Here is a 15,390-nt window from a genome sequence, read left to right on the forward strand (position 1 = left end):
TTATGTGACTTCATGGTCATTCCTCAGGGCAGAAACCATGTCCTCATATGTTTCTATCCAGGGGCCTTGAAAATTTATGGTCACTAGTCAAATATTAACTCACTTAGACTGTTGACTAAAAGCTAATAATTTCTGAGGCCAATGAGGTAAGACGACACGGCTCAGTTGCTGCATTTTGAAGAGTTCATCTTGTTCAAAGTGGATTCTGGGCATTTGAGCAGCAGCCTGTGTCTGCTGCCCCAGACAAAAATGCACCTGGAGAGAGATGCTTAATGACAACAGCTGTAACCACCCATGTCTGAAAGGAGTCTGCTACTGCCCACAGAAATTCAGGCAGCAACATTTAACTGGAAACAACAAAACAAAGAAAAAAGGAAGAACTACTGCTCATCCTGGCTAACTCTTAACTTGTACCTGCTTCTGAAATGACCCAGCCCACCAAAAGAAAATGCAAGAAATTCTCATTTTCTCAAAGCACCCTTCCTGTCTCAACACATGCACTGAAAAGGTTTTTGGTTTTACACTATCATGTGTAATATATCAGACATTATCAAAGTATTTCAGGAAGATATTAGAAAATATTCCCACCACTGTACCAGGCATTCACACAGCAGTTACTGTGTATGATTAAGATTAACTCTGTTCAAAGAAGATATATTAAAATTCAACAGATGTGCAGGAGAACCATGACCATGTAGGGTATGGAGAATTTAAAGGCATGAAGAACATCTGAGAGGAAAATACAAGTCTCAACAACAGAATGTCAAGAAAGCATTAAATTCCTCTGTGCGAAACACACAGCTGTAAACACTAACAGAGAGAAGCGCAATTTTGGCACCAATACAAACAAGACTAAGTTGGTCAAACCCAAAATTTATAGAAGATATGTATCAGACGAAAAACCATCAGCAAAAACTCTCAGCAGCCATAGCAGGCAAAAAGCAAACACTGGTTCAAGACAGAGCACGCAGTTTGCAAAGCAGACTGAGAGGCGAAGACCTCAGACAGTCTCCCAGTTTTGTGTTCCTGATCATTTCACTCCTCTTTCTGCAGCACATGAAAACCAAGATGGATTTGTCTGAATCATTTTTCAACAACAAAGCTTCCCTTGGCTTTATTTCTGTAAGCTTTGTTCTCTCTTCTGTAATAAGCTATTACTCACCAGAACAAAACTGTATTCCCACCCCACACTAAAACTTTTCTTACAAATAAACAAGGAAAAAACCCTCATTTCAAATATATAGGAAAAATATGCTAAGTTAAACAAAAGGGGAAAAAAGGGGGCAATTGACATTTAAACTTCTGCAATATCTGAAGACCTGAGTTGCATCAGACAAATTAAGAAATATACTTTGAATTTCAAAGCTGAAGATGTGCCGACTTCTTCTGACATGTATGTGAAAGGAGTCCTCTAGAGAAAAATTAGAATTCTCATTTATACATCATTCACATTACATCCAAATGAGACCTGAAGTTACTGATCCACCTAAAAGATCACTCATTTCCAAAGCCCCAAGGAAAAAACACAGCAGACTACTTGGATTTCAGGTGCTGTGCTCTGATGTTGAGGGAAAAAAAATGTGAGAGGGATATGACTCACTCCTGAATTCTACATAATGAAAATTATCTCAACTGGTCAAACTATTTAGCCCCTAATTAGACAGTCCCAGACTCTAGATATGGAAAACTGATGTAGACATAGCCTGCCTATGGAAGTCTCCACAGCATTTTCCTGCTGGTATTTTGTACCCAGACAAAAGATGAAAATGCTCAAAGTAAGCACAATCTCTTTGGAAACAGTAAGTGAAGAAAACTTCTCAAGTCAAAAAGATGAGAAAGCACAAGGAAAATCTGTCTTCTGCTTCAACGTGCCATTTTTAGATGATCACCAGAATTGTGAGGTAACATTACCAGCAGGTTACAGAAGGGTCTCAACAAACACTCTGAAAATGCATCTCACTGCACATTATCTATGGCTACTGCATTTTCCTGACAGTGTAGACGGCTACATTACCCTGAAAGAGGGCACCTTCAAACCACAGGGTTTTGTCTAATGACATCCATTATTTGCTGCTCATTATCTAGAAACACACCTGGAACAACACAATTAAAGCAGCAATCTGCAGTAAATTACCTCACAGACCATATGAACTGAATTAAAAGCCACTGTCACTGTTGATTTAGCCATAAGGGTCACATGAAATTGGAACTTCTCCTCCTCCCAGCTGAGGCCTGAGATTCGTTCCACTTGACTCAGGGTTGGATGAGTTTTGTCTGTGACTGTGATCTCAACACCTCTGACTCAGTAATGTGTGAAGCTCATCCAACCCACTTTCAGGAATCCATTCCTAAAACACAGGAACCCTGCACTGATTATGCGATAGAGTTGGAAAGCAATTTGTAGTGAACCATGAAGTCCTGGCTAGAACTTAAACTGTAGTTTAATACCTGTTCCTACTTGGTATTTCCCACATTGCTCACACACTAGACAGTTTCTTTATTCAGAATATTGCAAAAGTAGAAAAAATACCTAAGCCCTGTTTCTCATTATGTTCACTCCCCAGGTGAAGACACAATTATCAATGTCTTCTATTTCTATCTCTATGCTTTCAAAATACAAACATGGTAAAAACACTTCTGTGTTTAAGGAGTTTCACCTTTGCTCCAATTTCTGCATCCTTTTCAGACAGGATTTCCCTTACTTAGACAGCCAAAGATTTTTTTAGTGCATTAAAGAAAAACATTGTAAGGTTGTTTGTTCATTTTTTAAGGGGGATCAACAAATCAACAGTTAAAAAAGTAATCTTCTTCAGATCCTCTTCATTAAAACAGGTCAGCAAGCTTTACTTCAAAACCAGTAACTGATTTCTATGGGATCTATGAAACTCACTGAAATCTACTTGACCAAATTGAAAAGAAATCATGATTTCAACAACAAAATGAAGTAACAATAGCCATCAGCATTTGGAAGATAAATATATTTAAGGAATGTATTTGAGAATGCTTTTCCAAGTTTTGAAATAACAGATGTAGTTGCAATTTTTTTCTTTTGTGGGTAAGAAGTTAAAGGTTTTGAAAGTGCCTGTAATTATTATGGCAAGCATCATCTTACCGACCTTACTTCAAACAAATGATTGAAAAGAAGGGCACTGTTTACATTCCTAGTGAGCTGAGGGAGGAGGTGTCCACTGCAGGCTGTCATTGCTGCAGGGCATTGCAGGTACAAGCTCTCCGGTGCTTCCAAAGCCTGGATCAGACAGGCTTACTGCAGGAGCCAGGCACCTGTACTGCCACTATTGGATCATGTTAGTCATAATTTCACCCCAAGTCAGCTTTATTTGGTAAATACAGGATTAAAGAGTGTGGGAGAAAAATAGCAAATATTTATATTGTACACAGAGCAAAGCTCTGTGTCCAGCTCTCTCTTTTTAAAAGTCTCACTGGGAAAAGTCAGGGACTTTTAGCCTTCTGACTCCAAAGCTGGTTCTCATTTTCCATGTCAGTAACTCTGCTTTCTATTACTTCATCATATGCACCAGACTCCTCTTTATGGTTATCTTCAGAGGCAGACCAAGCAAAAGGCTTTTCTAACACATAGAAAACCCTCAGAATTTATAAAAAAATTCCTTCTTAACATAGTGAGAAGCTAAAGCCTTGTGATGTTTAAGAAAATGCCCTCTCTGGCCTGCAGGTCTGGATCCCAACCTTGCACAAGACAGGGCACAACACAAATTCTGCTCTGCCTCATTCAGACCACAAATGGGACTCTCAGTCTCATAAATCCAGCACACAGCATCTTCAGGTCTCCTAACCTGACTCATAGGCCAGGCTTAATTAACTGGACTGAATCAAATCAACTGGCTTTCCAGTGTCCAAAAGAGTTAAATTCTCACAGAAAAGGAGGAACCAGGGACAAAGACAGTAGCTACTTCTGAGACAAGGGTACAGAGCCTTGATAGGGGCTGAAAGTACAGTCACAACAATCTGGCCTGCCCACACACAGTCAGAATGTCACTGAACCAGAGTGGAAAAAATAGGTATTGACATCAGACACATTACAATGAACAGGAGGAAAAATAGCTCAGCCCACATAGAACATATCCACGCAACAAAGAAAACCAAATTTCCTTGAAATTCCTGTCAAAAGGCATGCTGATCTATCATCTGTTCATATTTGAGATTCCAACCAAGCAGACATGCTCTGGCCAATTTCACTCCTTGAAACAGGTATCCTGAGCCCAGCTGGCGGCCTCATGTGGGCATGCTGGTGAGACTGTCAGAACGTCACTACATGAAACCTCCTGGCAAGCCTGCAACTCTCTGCAAGCCCAAGAAGCCAAAGTGCTGTTGTCAGTAAAAAGGAATGAGCTAACTATCACTTTCCACTTTATTTTATGCAATTTTAATGTAAGGATAAGCCAGGGCAGTGTCCTGACAAAGCTGACAGAAAAAGTAAGTGAGACAATGCCAACTGACAGACCCCAGTTCAGCTGTGAAAAATGCACTGCGTCTTCCATAATTATTGGTGTAGCAGTAGAACAAGCATTTCTTACCACAATACATTGTTAAAGGGGGGGGGAAGAATAAATCTAAAGTTACTTTCTAGAATAGCTCATGGTAAATTCTAGACAAAGGTCAACAGTGATTTGCATTGCAGCATTTCTTGAAAAACAAAGGCTGGTCCAATAGTTTAGGATTCAGAAGAATCAGAGAAGTCCCTTGTAGATCAGTTCACAGACATCCAATTAATAAAAGACTAGCACAGTCCTACCCCCTGGAGCACAGCAGAGATAAATATCTTAATGACTGCAGGGCTGTCCAGTTCTCCACTGAGGGGTCCACTTCAGAAATAAGGCAGCCAGACAGAGCTAGCAAGTGCCAAGAGTGCATCATTAACCCCCCATTTCCAAGTAGTTTATTGACTTCTCTAAAGCATCTGCCCTGTAGCAAACCACAATTAGAGAAGTACAAGCCACGAAGGGTTTCATGACTATTTTTTACTTCAAGACAAATAAATGCAAAAATTCTCCAGAGCCTCATCCCCAACCCATGCAAAGTAACTCCATAAGTTAGTGCACACAACATGGCAATACAGCTCATCTGGCTCAATTCCTTTCTAAATAAACCCAGAGTCCTGAGTTTCTCCAAGTCACCAATTAATTACAAAAGATACTTTCTGGTTTCCATGAACAGGCTGCACTGCATACACAGTGACAGATTCAACAGAGGACAGAACAGTCCAGAGATGCACAAGCTCAATTCACTGACTTCTCTACCACCTACCCAGCACTCCTATCCTGTTTCTGCCCAATGCCAACCTACCCTTCCAAAAACCTGAGCTACCCTTCTGGGAAACAAAGTCTAAATCACAATTCTTCTTTCAACCCCACTCTTCAGCTTAGAGCTCCACAGAGCTGAATTCGGCAGGGCTGTGTGCTATTCTGGAGAACAGGTGTCTCCTTTTTCTTCCAACTCATCTGGAACACCTTGGTCCTGTGGAGGAGAGAGCTGTACAGCACCAGCCACCACAGAACAAGAGGGGGGAAGAAAGGGCTCCCCAGACAGTGATACAGAGCAAAAGGAAGAACACATATTGAGGAGAGCTGGAAGAGCACTGCAGATCAACTACAGAAGCACAAGTCTGGTAAACTAACAGGTCTCAAGGCCTGACTTCATTTAAGTATTTATGTATTTAAGTATTCATGGTTCACCAAGTATATTGTGCACAGTCTCCCTTTCTCTCCATTACACAACACAGTCAGGCACGTTACACTTCTTGCTTAGCATTTACTTGAAGCAATTTTAAACCACATCACGGTTCACAGTCTGAAATGAGCTGCTCTGAGTGAAAAAAAAATGATCTGGTAACACCCCAAAACTCCCAACCAATGCACAGAACAGCAGAGTAAGAGGCTGGCAAAAACAAATGAAACAGCTGTAATTTCATTCCTTCTCAACACACACCGGCCTCTACATGTGTGAAGAAAGACCTTCAACCACCACATCATTGCACAAACACATCTGCAGGAAGATATTAAGTCTCAGACGGGCTGTTAATGTTTAGAGTTTGGAATGTTACACCTGTATTTAGCCTTTCCTCGTATCTGTGTGAATCTTTAATCGAACGCAAGGTATTTCAGAAGGAATCTCAGCCCACAGGCAGCGACAAACCTCCCCAATCCTGGGCAACGGCTGCCACCCAGTGCCTACAAAAGTAACTGCACACACTGAAGGAAAAGGAATTTCAGTTGCTCAAACAACAGTTCCTGCTTAAAATTTTCCCCTGTGCCCTCATAAACAATGCACTTTAAGACATCAGAAAAAAGATAGTTCCAACAGGGAAATATTTCCCATACTTCATGTTTATTCAGTGTTTTACCATTTCATGCTGCTACAGTATGACAGCAGACAGTAATCCCTTCATAATTATCACTTATGCAGAAAAATGTGGGAGGAACCCACAAAGGTTTCTCTCACAATGAACCATCATGACAGAAGCTTTCTGAAATATACTGTCAGGATAACTTAAAACTATCACCTATTAATCTCCTTAATTTGCAAGATGCCAAATATCCTTTGGGTTAGGAAACATTGCTGTAAATTTAATCCCAGATGGAGAGGTGTGAGCCCCTTGCCCTGTAGGGACCAGAACTGTGCTCATATGAGGCAGCAGGAGTCTTTTCCACCAATGACCAGTCAGCCTTTCTGGGCAGAACCAGCATTAACAACAGTTTGTATTTCCCTCTGTACAGATGTTCATTATGCCACAGCTGGGAAGCAGGCAAGATACCCTGAGAGTTCACAGAAATGAACCACTCACCTCTGCCCCACTTAAAATCAGATTACAAAAAAATAAATAGAGGTAATGCTTTTCTTTCTTCCACACATCTTCAAAACTGCACTCCCATTCAACTGCTTTTGCTTTCACTAAGGCATTTTTGTTTCTCTAACACATTAAATAAAAAACTGAGCATAAGGAAGAGCAAAGCCATGATGTGAATCCACCCATCATTACTTACTTCTCCCGTGATTGGATTGGTTCCATATTTCTTTATCCAAGGTACAATGCTCCTGAAAAGAGAAGGGATAAAGTAATTAATGACAAGCACCATCAGAAACCTCTAGTGATGGCCATGACTGGTTTTGCCAAATTGTTAAGACTAAATGATGATTACACAGCTGTAACACAAAAATAAAGCTAAGTACAGACAGGAACTTACAGGATGTCAAAGACTGTCCCATCTGGTGTGCAAACTGGGTATTCAAATGGCTGCAGAGACAAACTAGAAAAAGGAGAACACAACCTTGTTAGCAAAACCAGGTGGAAATCATGATGTAACTGGCAATCACACTCAGCATCCTCTGTTAGGGATGCTCCCATAGTCCTGGCAGCTCTTAGCTCATTGGTGTGGAAGGCAATGTCCTGAACTACCAAATTTACAAGGATTTCTAACCCACTTCTACCAACTCTCTTCCTTCATTCCTGCACTTCAAGCAGTCAACTCTAAACAGAAAAAAATAGCAGAAATATTCTTCAATCTACTTTAATCTCTATCTTAGCAAGATGAGTGACTGACCAAGCACATTCTGAGCAGGGACAAGCAGATTTGAGCCCTGAGATTTGAAAGACTGGGACATACACAGTAATTGTTCTGCATTATTTTGTCACTTGTCTATCCTTTAAGCCATCAGCTCCAACCTCTGCAGATACTGATCACGGGTCATGCAGAATCTGTTTCAGTTCTTATTCAACTTTTTTTGCCACACTACTGCCATTGCAAGCACAAGTCAATAAAAGTAACTGCCTCAGAAGAACATGGCTTTAGTTCGGTGTCAACAGCCTGATTAACAGATGTGTCATTAAATAATGATCATGTAAATTTGTTGTCTTACCTGCAGTGATCAAATGATAAACGTCTAAAATTGGTTCGTGGAAGGTCTGTTTATAGAAAAAGAAAACCCACGCAACAGATTTTAATAAATACATCGTATTCTAGGTAATCAAGAAACAGTTGAAAGTTACATATTGCTACATAAACTGGGGCAAGTTACTGATGACAAGGATAAATACCCTAAAGCTGGCGAAACTGTAACAAACATTTCCGAACTGAAATTACACTGCCGGGAGAAGACCAAAACAGAGCTGTGACAGCCGGACAGCGCTGAGATAAATGTGATCATTGAGGCTCAGGCTGTGCCCCGGCAGCGGGCACAGTCCCGGCGGAGGGCGGGGGCGCTCATCCGGCCACACACGCGGCAGTTCCGAGCAGCGCCACCGGCTCGGGCCGCGGCCCGGGGGTCGCAGCTCGGCCGCCGCCGGCCCGGGGCTCTGAGGGAGCGGCCCGTTCCCCCTTACCTGCTTTCTTGCCGCCGTAGAACTGCGTGTACTCGGCGCACGTGATGTACCTGCGAGACAGGGGGGTCACTGAGGCACAGCACAGACACGGCCCCGCACGGCCCGGCCCCCCGCGCTCTCCCCCGCGCCCCCCGCTCACATTTTGTCCTTCTGGTGCTGCCGCTTGCCCATGGCGGCGGCTCGGCCTGCCCGGCCCGCGCTGCGCCTCAGGCCCGCCCGCGCCTTCCGCCGGGTGCGCCGGGGAACGGCCGCGGCGCGGAAACAGCGGCGGCGGCAGGCGCGTTCCGGGGCCGCGGGAGCAGCCGGGAAGGCCGGGTTTGCTCAGCTTCGAGAAGGCTGGGGCGGCCTCGGGGCTGTCGCTTCACTAAAACATGTTTTCTGGCCTGGAATCGAAAATCTTTGCGTTCCTGGTCTGTTGGACAGTGACAGAACCTCCCAAGAAAAAATGGGTAGAAAAACCTACTTAGCGTCTTAATACGGATACAGCTCTTCACAAAAAAAAAGTATTTCAGTGTCTCTTCAAAGACATAATGACAAAGAATTCACTGTCCCTTAGGACTGGCACGACCAAGGCTGAACAGAGGATTACAACCCCACATCCCTTGTCTTTAGCAGGACGAAACCACCAGTTGTCCTGGAGCCTTCACTTATCAAACACCTCCAAATCCATTCATGCTCCTTTTTAGTTTCCTTGTTAAACCACCACCCCGGCAGCTGCCCACACAGAGCCACTGCAGTGGCACCCATGGAAGTGGACAGCCAGACTCCTCTGACTGCACCAGGCGCCCAGAAGATGGTGTTCAGCTCCTGTTTTAATCCCATCTGTTGGTCCTTGGCTGCATCCATGAGCACAAGGTGAGCACATCCTGCTCTGCTTGCAGGGGGTTATACTAAATGATTTCTGAGAGTCCATGATTCCATGTTGTTATGGTTCTGTTCCTCTCAGGAACAGAATACTTGTTTCCACCAGTGTAGTCTAACTGGCAATAGCAAATGAATTACAACCTGTTCTCACTATCAGACTCTTTGGCCACAGCACCACAGCTGCTCCTGCCTGAGGAGGAAGGATATTGTCTGTTAGATGTTTAGGGGAGAAACTGCCCTTTTGCAAGGGTTTAAATCTTAATTTTGCAAGGGTTTAATCTAACACTTAATCATTACAATTCTCTTACTCAAAAACATTTCAAAGCAAGGCATTGAGGCACATCCAAACAGCAGGGCCTGCAAAGAACCAACACCTTCACTTGCTCCTGTCCCAGCACCAAGTACACTCTGGAAAAAGAGAACAACCTGATTTGTCTTCAGTGGAGTTCCAAAAGCACTCCACAAGGAACACAGCCATAAGTGCAGAGAGCTCCCTCCTTGCTGCAGTGCAGGCACTCTGCAGTGAGAGGGAGCCTGCTGGCTCTGCCTGAGAGGATGAGCATTCCCTGGGAGGATGAGCATTCCCTGAGAGGATGAGCATCCCCACAGCTCCTGCTCCCTCAGCTGAGATGGGCTCCAGGGGCAAACGCTGGAGCTGTCCACAGACATCACCTCTTGTCTGATCCGAGGAAAGATCATCCAGACAAAATTATTTATTTCCAGACACATTACTGTGATTCAGCCTGTGTTGACATTTCTGGACATGCCTGTGCTCTTTGCAATAATTCAAGACCATGTTTTTGCTTTTTGTTTTTTTTTTAAACCAATGCAATGTTCTTTTATTTTGTACTTACAAAAAGAGCCACCCCATTGTATCCCTCCCCCTCCCCCCGAATGCCTTTTACAAACATTGAAAAATTAAAAACCTGATGATGACATGTTAATTTGGTAGAATTACTTTGAAACATAGCCTTTGTAATTAAACTCCTACAAGATGACTTTGTAGTGATAGCCTGATTATTGGCCAAATAAAATTCCATATTACAAGTTAGCAAATTCTAGTACAAAAATAGTCCATGTGTTAGAACAGCCTCTTATTATTATTATATTCACAGGAAAGAGTCTATTGGCTGCATAATACCTTAATATTTATGAAATTTCTTTTTACGTGGCTCATTCATCTAATTTAATATAGTGTTGAGCCTCAATAAATCCTCAGGCAAAAAAACCCAAACAGGGTTAAATATGCTGTTCAGTGTACTCTGAAGTACTGTGCTTTTCACAGGACATCCAAGAAACCGCACAAACAGTTCTCAGCTAGTTTTAATATCAAATGAGATCCAGATCCAAAAGGATCCCCCTGAAGTACATATCCATGACTTTCCATAGAAACAGAGGTCACAGCTTCAATGGTCAAGTTTCACTGGGGAAACTGTCGAGCTCCTCCACTCATCATTTCCAGGAATCCTGGGGACCTCTGCGGCACAGCCCTTCTTCAGGAGTGTCCCCGCTGGCCGGGCTCTCGCTCCTCTCGTGTCCCTGGTAACGCTGTTCAGCAGTTTCACTCGGACCAGGCCCCGCAGGGAAAATCTGGGGACATGCTACTTGTCTCTCAAGATGTCCAGCTGCTCTTGATACTCTGTGAAAAGCCTCTGGAAGCGGAGGTTCTGTCCAATAACAGGAAGAAGCTCTTTCAATAGTTCTCTCTTTCGTAAACCCTGCACAGAAAACACAAAAGTATCCTCAGAATCTATGATTTGTTATCATTGACATGTTCCATGGAGCTCTCTAAGATTCATGCCCTTTTTCCTGCCTAGAGAGAACTGTGCATTTTACATTCTCACTCTGCTTCCATGACTCCCAGAATAAAAACTTTCCTTACATTTACACACTCATGAAGCTGGAGCAGCCTCCAGCTCCAGTTCCAGACTCCCGGTTGTGTTCTGAGAGGGAAGATGTCTTTGGCATGTGCCTGTTTCAAAGCTGCTGTCTCAACATGTGGAGAGCTGAACATGCAACTCTCCTTTATCTGTGTGGTACTCAAGACAGCATCAGAGCTGGCACTGGGGCAACAAGCATTTGACTGTGGTTTCACATGGAATAAATCTCAAAGCCTGCTTATGTGATCAGAGCAGAGTATGGAAAGGATAATACCCTGTGATTTTTATGGGAAACTCTTCCTTGTTCTTCATTAAACTGTTATCAGGACTTACCATAACTGTTGATTCCCACTGACTTCCAGCTGAGTAATGGACTGGACCCAGTAAATCCTTGCATAATTCTCGCAAACGATATTCAAACCCTGGAGATAGTCAAAAATAAAATCACATTTGACAGTGTTTCACTACATATAACCACTCCACAATGTAGCAGACAACATTCAGAAAAGAATTACAAGTATCTGGAATAAAATAAAGCTCAAAACATTGATTTCAGGAAAGTTCTATTCTTATTCTTATAGCAATTCTTTGGAAATATAAGATGATTTTTAGAGCTCTGAAGGGTCTTATTTAAGGTTCTCAAAACCAAACTCACTACTAAAGATGAATCTTTAACAGGGAGAAAAACTGAAGTAATTACTCCAGCTTGTTTTAAGAGCTGCCCTGATCTCAACCTCACTCTCTTCTCCCACACAAACATACCAGCTTTTTAAAAACCAAAACTCCTTTAATAAAACCACACACAGTTTCTTTGGCCTCCCTTCTTTACCCAAAAATCAGAGGGGGGAATTCCCTTGAAGGAAACAAAGTCTATTCAAGAGTAACTTGCAATCAACATATACTAGATCAAGTATTTTAATAGATTAGAATCTGGTAGATGTTGAAATAATCATAAGAATAAAGGGTCAATAACAGGATGTGCAATTTTCAAACTTCAGCAGCTCTAGAAAATTAGTGAAGCAGCAATAAGCAATACACATCTGGCAAAGCACAGTTTTTGTGACATCCATCTATCCATCCATGGCAGCAATATTTGGAGGTGCTAGAGGAACCCAGTGCATGCAGCAGAGGTTCTTAGTTAGTGAAGGCTTTTAAAAGTACAATCATCTCTTTAATATTAGACCCAAGAATATTTTAATTTCACCTGGGGAAGGACAGCGAGAACCACATGCAGTTCAACAAGCTTTCTTGTTAAATAAGGTAAGGGTCAAAAGGCAAGAATTAACGAGTTTGATTTTAATTCTGCCAACACCTATTAGGTGGTGTAACCTGAAGCATTTCATTTCCCTCTCTGCAGAATGATTATGCAAGGTGAGGAGTAAGGCTGAATTAATACAAGGGGAACTACTAAATTATGAATGTAGACAGGCAGAGATACAACAGAGAACTTTGGAATCCAAAAAGTATAAAGTCAGTTGGTTAACCTTATTTAACATAATAGCATAGAGAGAAAGTGTATTCAATATGAAACAGACACAAGAAACCTTTTGTATGTATTTCTTTTCTCAGAGAATTTAACACCAGTAGAGGCAGTTGAAATTTTAGAATGTAAAAAAAGAATAAAGTGCAAGCAATACAAGCAACTTCTCTGCAATTTTACGTTCTCAGGTACAAGGTGTCAGAGACTGAGCAACCCCTCCATCTCACATCAGGCAGCGATTGTCAGCTGCCTGAGGAGGGCTATGCATTCTACAAGGTGCTCCTGGTTTCCCTGAATCATCTGTAGCTGCTGCCAGACAATACCTAGGATGTGCCTGACAGACCACTGGGCTATTTGACAATGCAATTGCCATTCCTGGAGTCTGGCAGTTCTTCCCCAGACCACAGTCTGTCCCCAGTCACTGTGTCCAAACAGGACTCCTGAGGACTGAGCACTGCAGAAGCAAATGCAATTTGTTTTGGTTTTAAGCAAACTCGAGTCCAGAAGCCCAGTGCTAAAAGGAGAATGTTAAGGGCAATCACACACATACATGAAATGAACAGAGTGTTTCTTAGAGCTGCAGAGAAGCACCAGAGCCTGGCAGGTCTCACCTTCATTAACTAGGTACCGTGCATAGATAAGGAGCCAGTGGTGATATTCGTGACTGGATTGTAACATAAGTGCTGCTGCTATCTGGTTCTCCAGGTATGCAAGTGTTGTTTCTTGTTGCACTAAATGAGGCATGGAGAACAATCTTGCAGCTTGCCTTCCTGAACTGCAAAACCAAAAAGATTAATGTGCCATAAAATCAGATACAAGTTTAAGGATTATATCTTTTTCTAGCACTAGCTGTACTGCACTGATCTTTCAGAGGCACACAAGACATAAAGCATTTAAAGGATTTCTTGCATACAAACACATTATCATAAGAAAGCTAATTTGAAAAGAGTAACTAGTTGTTAGAATTTTTTTTCAAAAAGGGAATTTTTCATTCTGTTATTGTCTTTCTCTCTCAAAAAGAGTATTGATTGTTCATATTTCAAATGCTTACAATGAACTTCCCTTCCCCTGATGACAACAGCAATAAAATCTTACAACACTACACAGTTTCTCTCCAGAAAAAAAATTAAACTTGCATGTGAAGGGCAGAAATAGCAAAGAAATCTGCCTGGGAAATCCAATTCAAATCCAAGGGAGGATGGGCTATAAAGCTACCTACAGGAATCTGCTCTGGCTCACACGATTCCTTGGTGATATTTTCACATGTTAAAAATACTCACTAGATGACTAATATCTCAACTTTCTCAAAGACTTCATTAAATAGATTCTTTGAGGTCAACTGAACTAACTAACTGAACTAACTCAAAAATTGTAGGCCCACTCCAGAAAGCTGGTAAACTAAACATTAAAATGCAAAATGTAAAACTGCAGCTTAGCTAATAAAAGTATAACAGAATTGTCCAATACCCCTCCAATAAAGAGGAAACTTCAAATGATTATATTTAGAGCATGCTTTCCTGCCCCCCAAACAATCTTATAACATTAAGATACAGAGTATAAGCATGCAAAGGATCACTGTGTGAATGACTGATCATTTCAGAGCCACTGGCATTTCAAGAAGTAACCCAGTGACCCAGGCAGGTGAATAAAGACCATGACAGAGCCCAGCCGTGCCGGCGGCACGAAGGCGGCGCGCGCGTACTTTGATGTGCGTCCCTGTATCACAGCCAAGGGCCCAGAACACAGCATGGCTTCTTGAGATGGCAAACTAGTCCTGAAGTCTGCACATTGTGCTAGAGAGTCCTGTTTGTCAGAAACAAGATTCCTGGAAAAGAGCAAACAACCAAAAAACAAGTCTGAGGAGTGCAAACAGCAAGGTCAGCAGACCCAGCTCTGTTCTGCCTCAAAACTGGATTTGTGTTTTTACAGATAACCAAAAAAAATATCACTGAAGTGGCTCAGGAATTCCATGGACCCTCATTATTCCCACTACATGTCCAAATTCTGCTTGTAGTGTGTCCCTCCTACTCCCAAAGTTAAAAATATTAATTACATAATATAATTTACCATTAGTTTGCAAGGGATTTTTTCCTTGCCATTTTACAATCTAAGAAGCCATGACCCAGACTGATGTGTGGAATGAACACAGGTAATGACTTTCTCATGAAGAGTTTGATTTTACCTTTTTATTTTATGTCAGGTCCCCATCCCCCCTCCTGCAGACACACACACATTGACAATCTTTTCCATAATTACAGCTATCCCTTCATATGCAGGGACCTGACATTACAGCTGCCATTTCCACACCTAATTAAGGATATCATCTTCACTGGCTTGAGATGCCAGGAGAAAGAGTGGCTCAAACCAATGCTAAGTTTAGATTTCATACAGCACAGGGGTAAAATGGTACAAATATTTAAAATACCCTTTGCTGCTTTATCATGTTTAAATTTGTATGATGACTAAACACATTGCTCTTTTATGTATTTCCCAAGCTGTGGTACAAACCAAGAAATAGCAGCAAATTCAGAATTTTGGCTGAGAGTCTGTCCCCTGCTCCTCACTCCCTTAATAAACAAATAGGGTATTTTTCCTTTTCCAGAGGATTCGCTTCGAGTAGTTGAATAACAACAATTATTCTAAGGAGGAGTTAAAACAATAAGCCCTTTCATCCAGCAGGCTCATTACACTAATTACAACAATTATATTAGGATTACAACATGGTTTTTTTCTTCTTAGGAAACAACAAAGACCCTGTTTTGGAAAGATCCTGTAAATAATTTACCCATGGAAATTTTTCACAGGAACTT

At 41.9% G+C, this 15,390-nt stretch overlaps 2 protein-coding genes across 4 annotated transcripts in view; both read right to left on the minus strand.

Annotated features, from left to right (window-relative positions):
• Positions 1-8,591, minus strand: part of PPIL2 (peptidylprolyl isomerase like 2) — a 68,106-nt gene extending 59,515 nt beyond the window's left edge. The window contains exons 1-5 of the mRNA XM_084217529.1: positions 8,496-8,591; positions 8,357-8,406; positions 7,894-7,939; positions 7,221-7,283; positions 7,020-7,071 (exon numbers count right to left, since the gene is read on the minus strand). Of these exons, the coding sequence (XP_084073655.1) occupies positions 7,020-7,071; positions 7,221-7,283; positions 7,894-7,939; positions 8,357-8,406; positions 8,496-8,527 (243 nt within the window). The 5' untranslated portion in view covers positions 8,528-8,591. The remainder of the gene's footprint in view (positions 1-7,019; positions 7,072-7,220; positions 7,284-7,893; positions 7,940-8,356; positions 8,407-8,495) is intronic.
• A 1,934-nt stretch (positions 8,592-10,525) lies between these two features.
• HIRA (histone cell cycle regulator) overlaps positions 10,526-15,390 on the minus strand; it is a 32,038-nt gene continuing 27,173 nt past the window's right edge. For all 3 annotated transcript variants that reach the window (XM_084217272.1, XM_084217271.1, XM_084217273.1), the window contains 4 exons: positions 14,283-14,405; positions 13,192-13,355; positions 11,434-11,522; positions 10,526-10,938 (listed from right to left, as the gene is read on the minus strand). In XM_084217272.1, coding sequence (XP_084073398.1) covers positions 10,822-10,938; positions 11,434-11,522; positions 13,192-13,355; positions 14,283-14,405 — 493 coding nt within the window. In that variant the 3' untranslated portion in view covers positions 10,526-10,821. The remainder of the gene's footprint in view (positions 10,939-11,433; positions 11,523-13,191; positions 13,356-14,282; positions 14,406-15,390) is intronic.

This window comes from Fringilla coelebs (genome assembly GCF_963513975.1).
Source record: "Fringilla coelebs genome assembly, chromosome: 17".
Classification (NCBI taxonomy): Eukaryota; Metazoa; Chordata; class Aves; order Passeriformes; family Fringillidae; genus Fringilla; species Fringilla coelebs.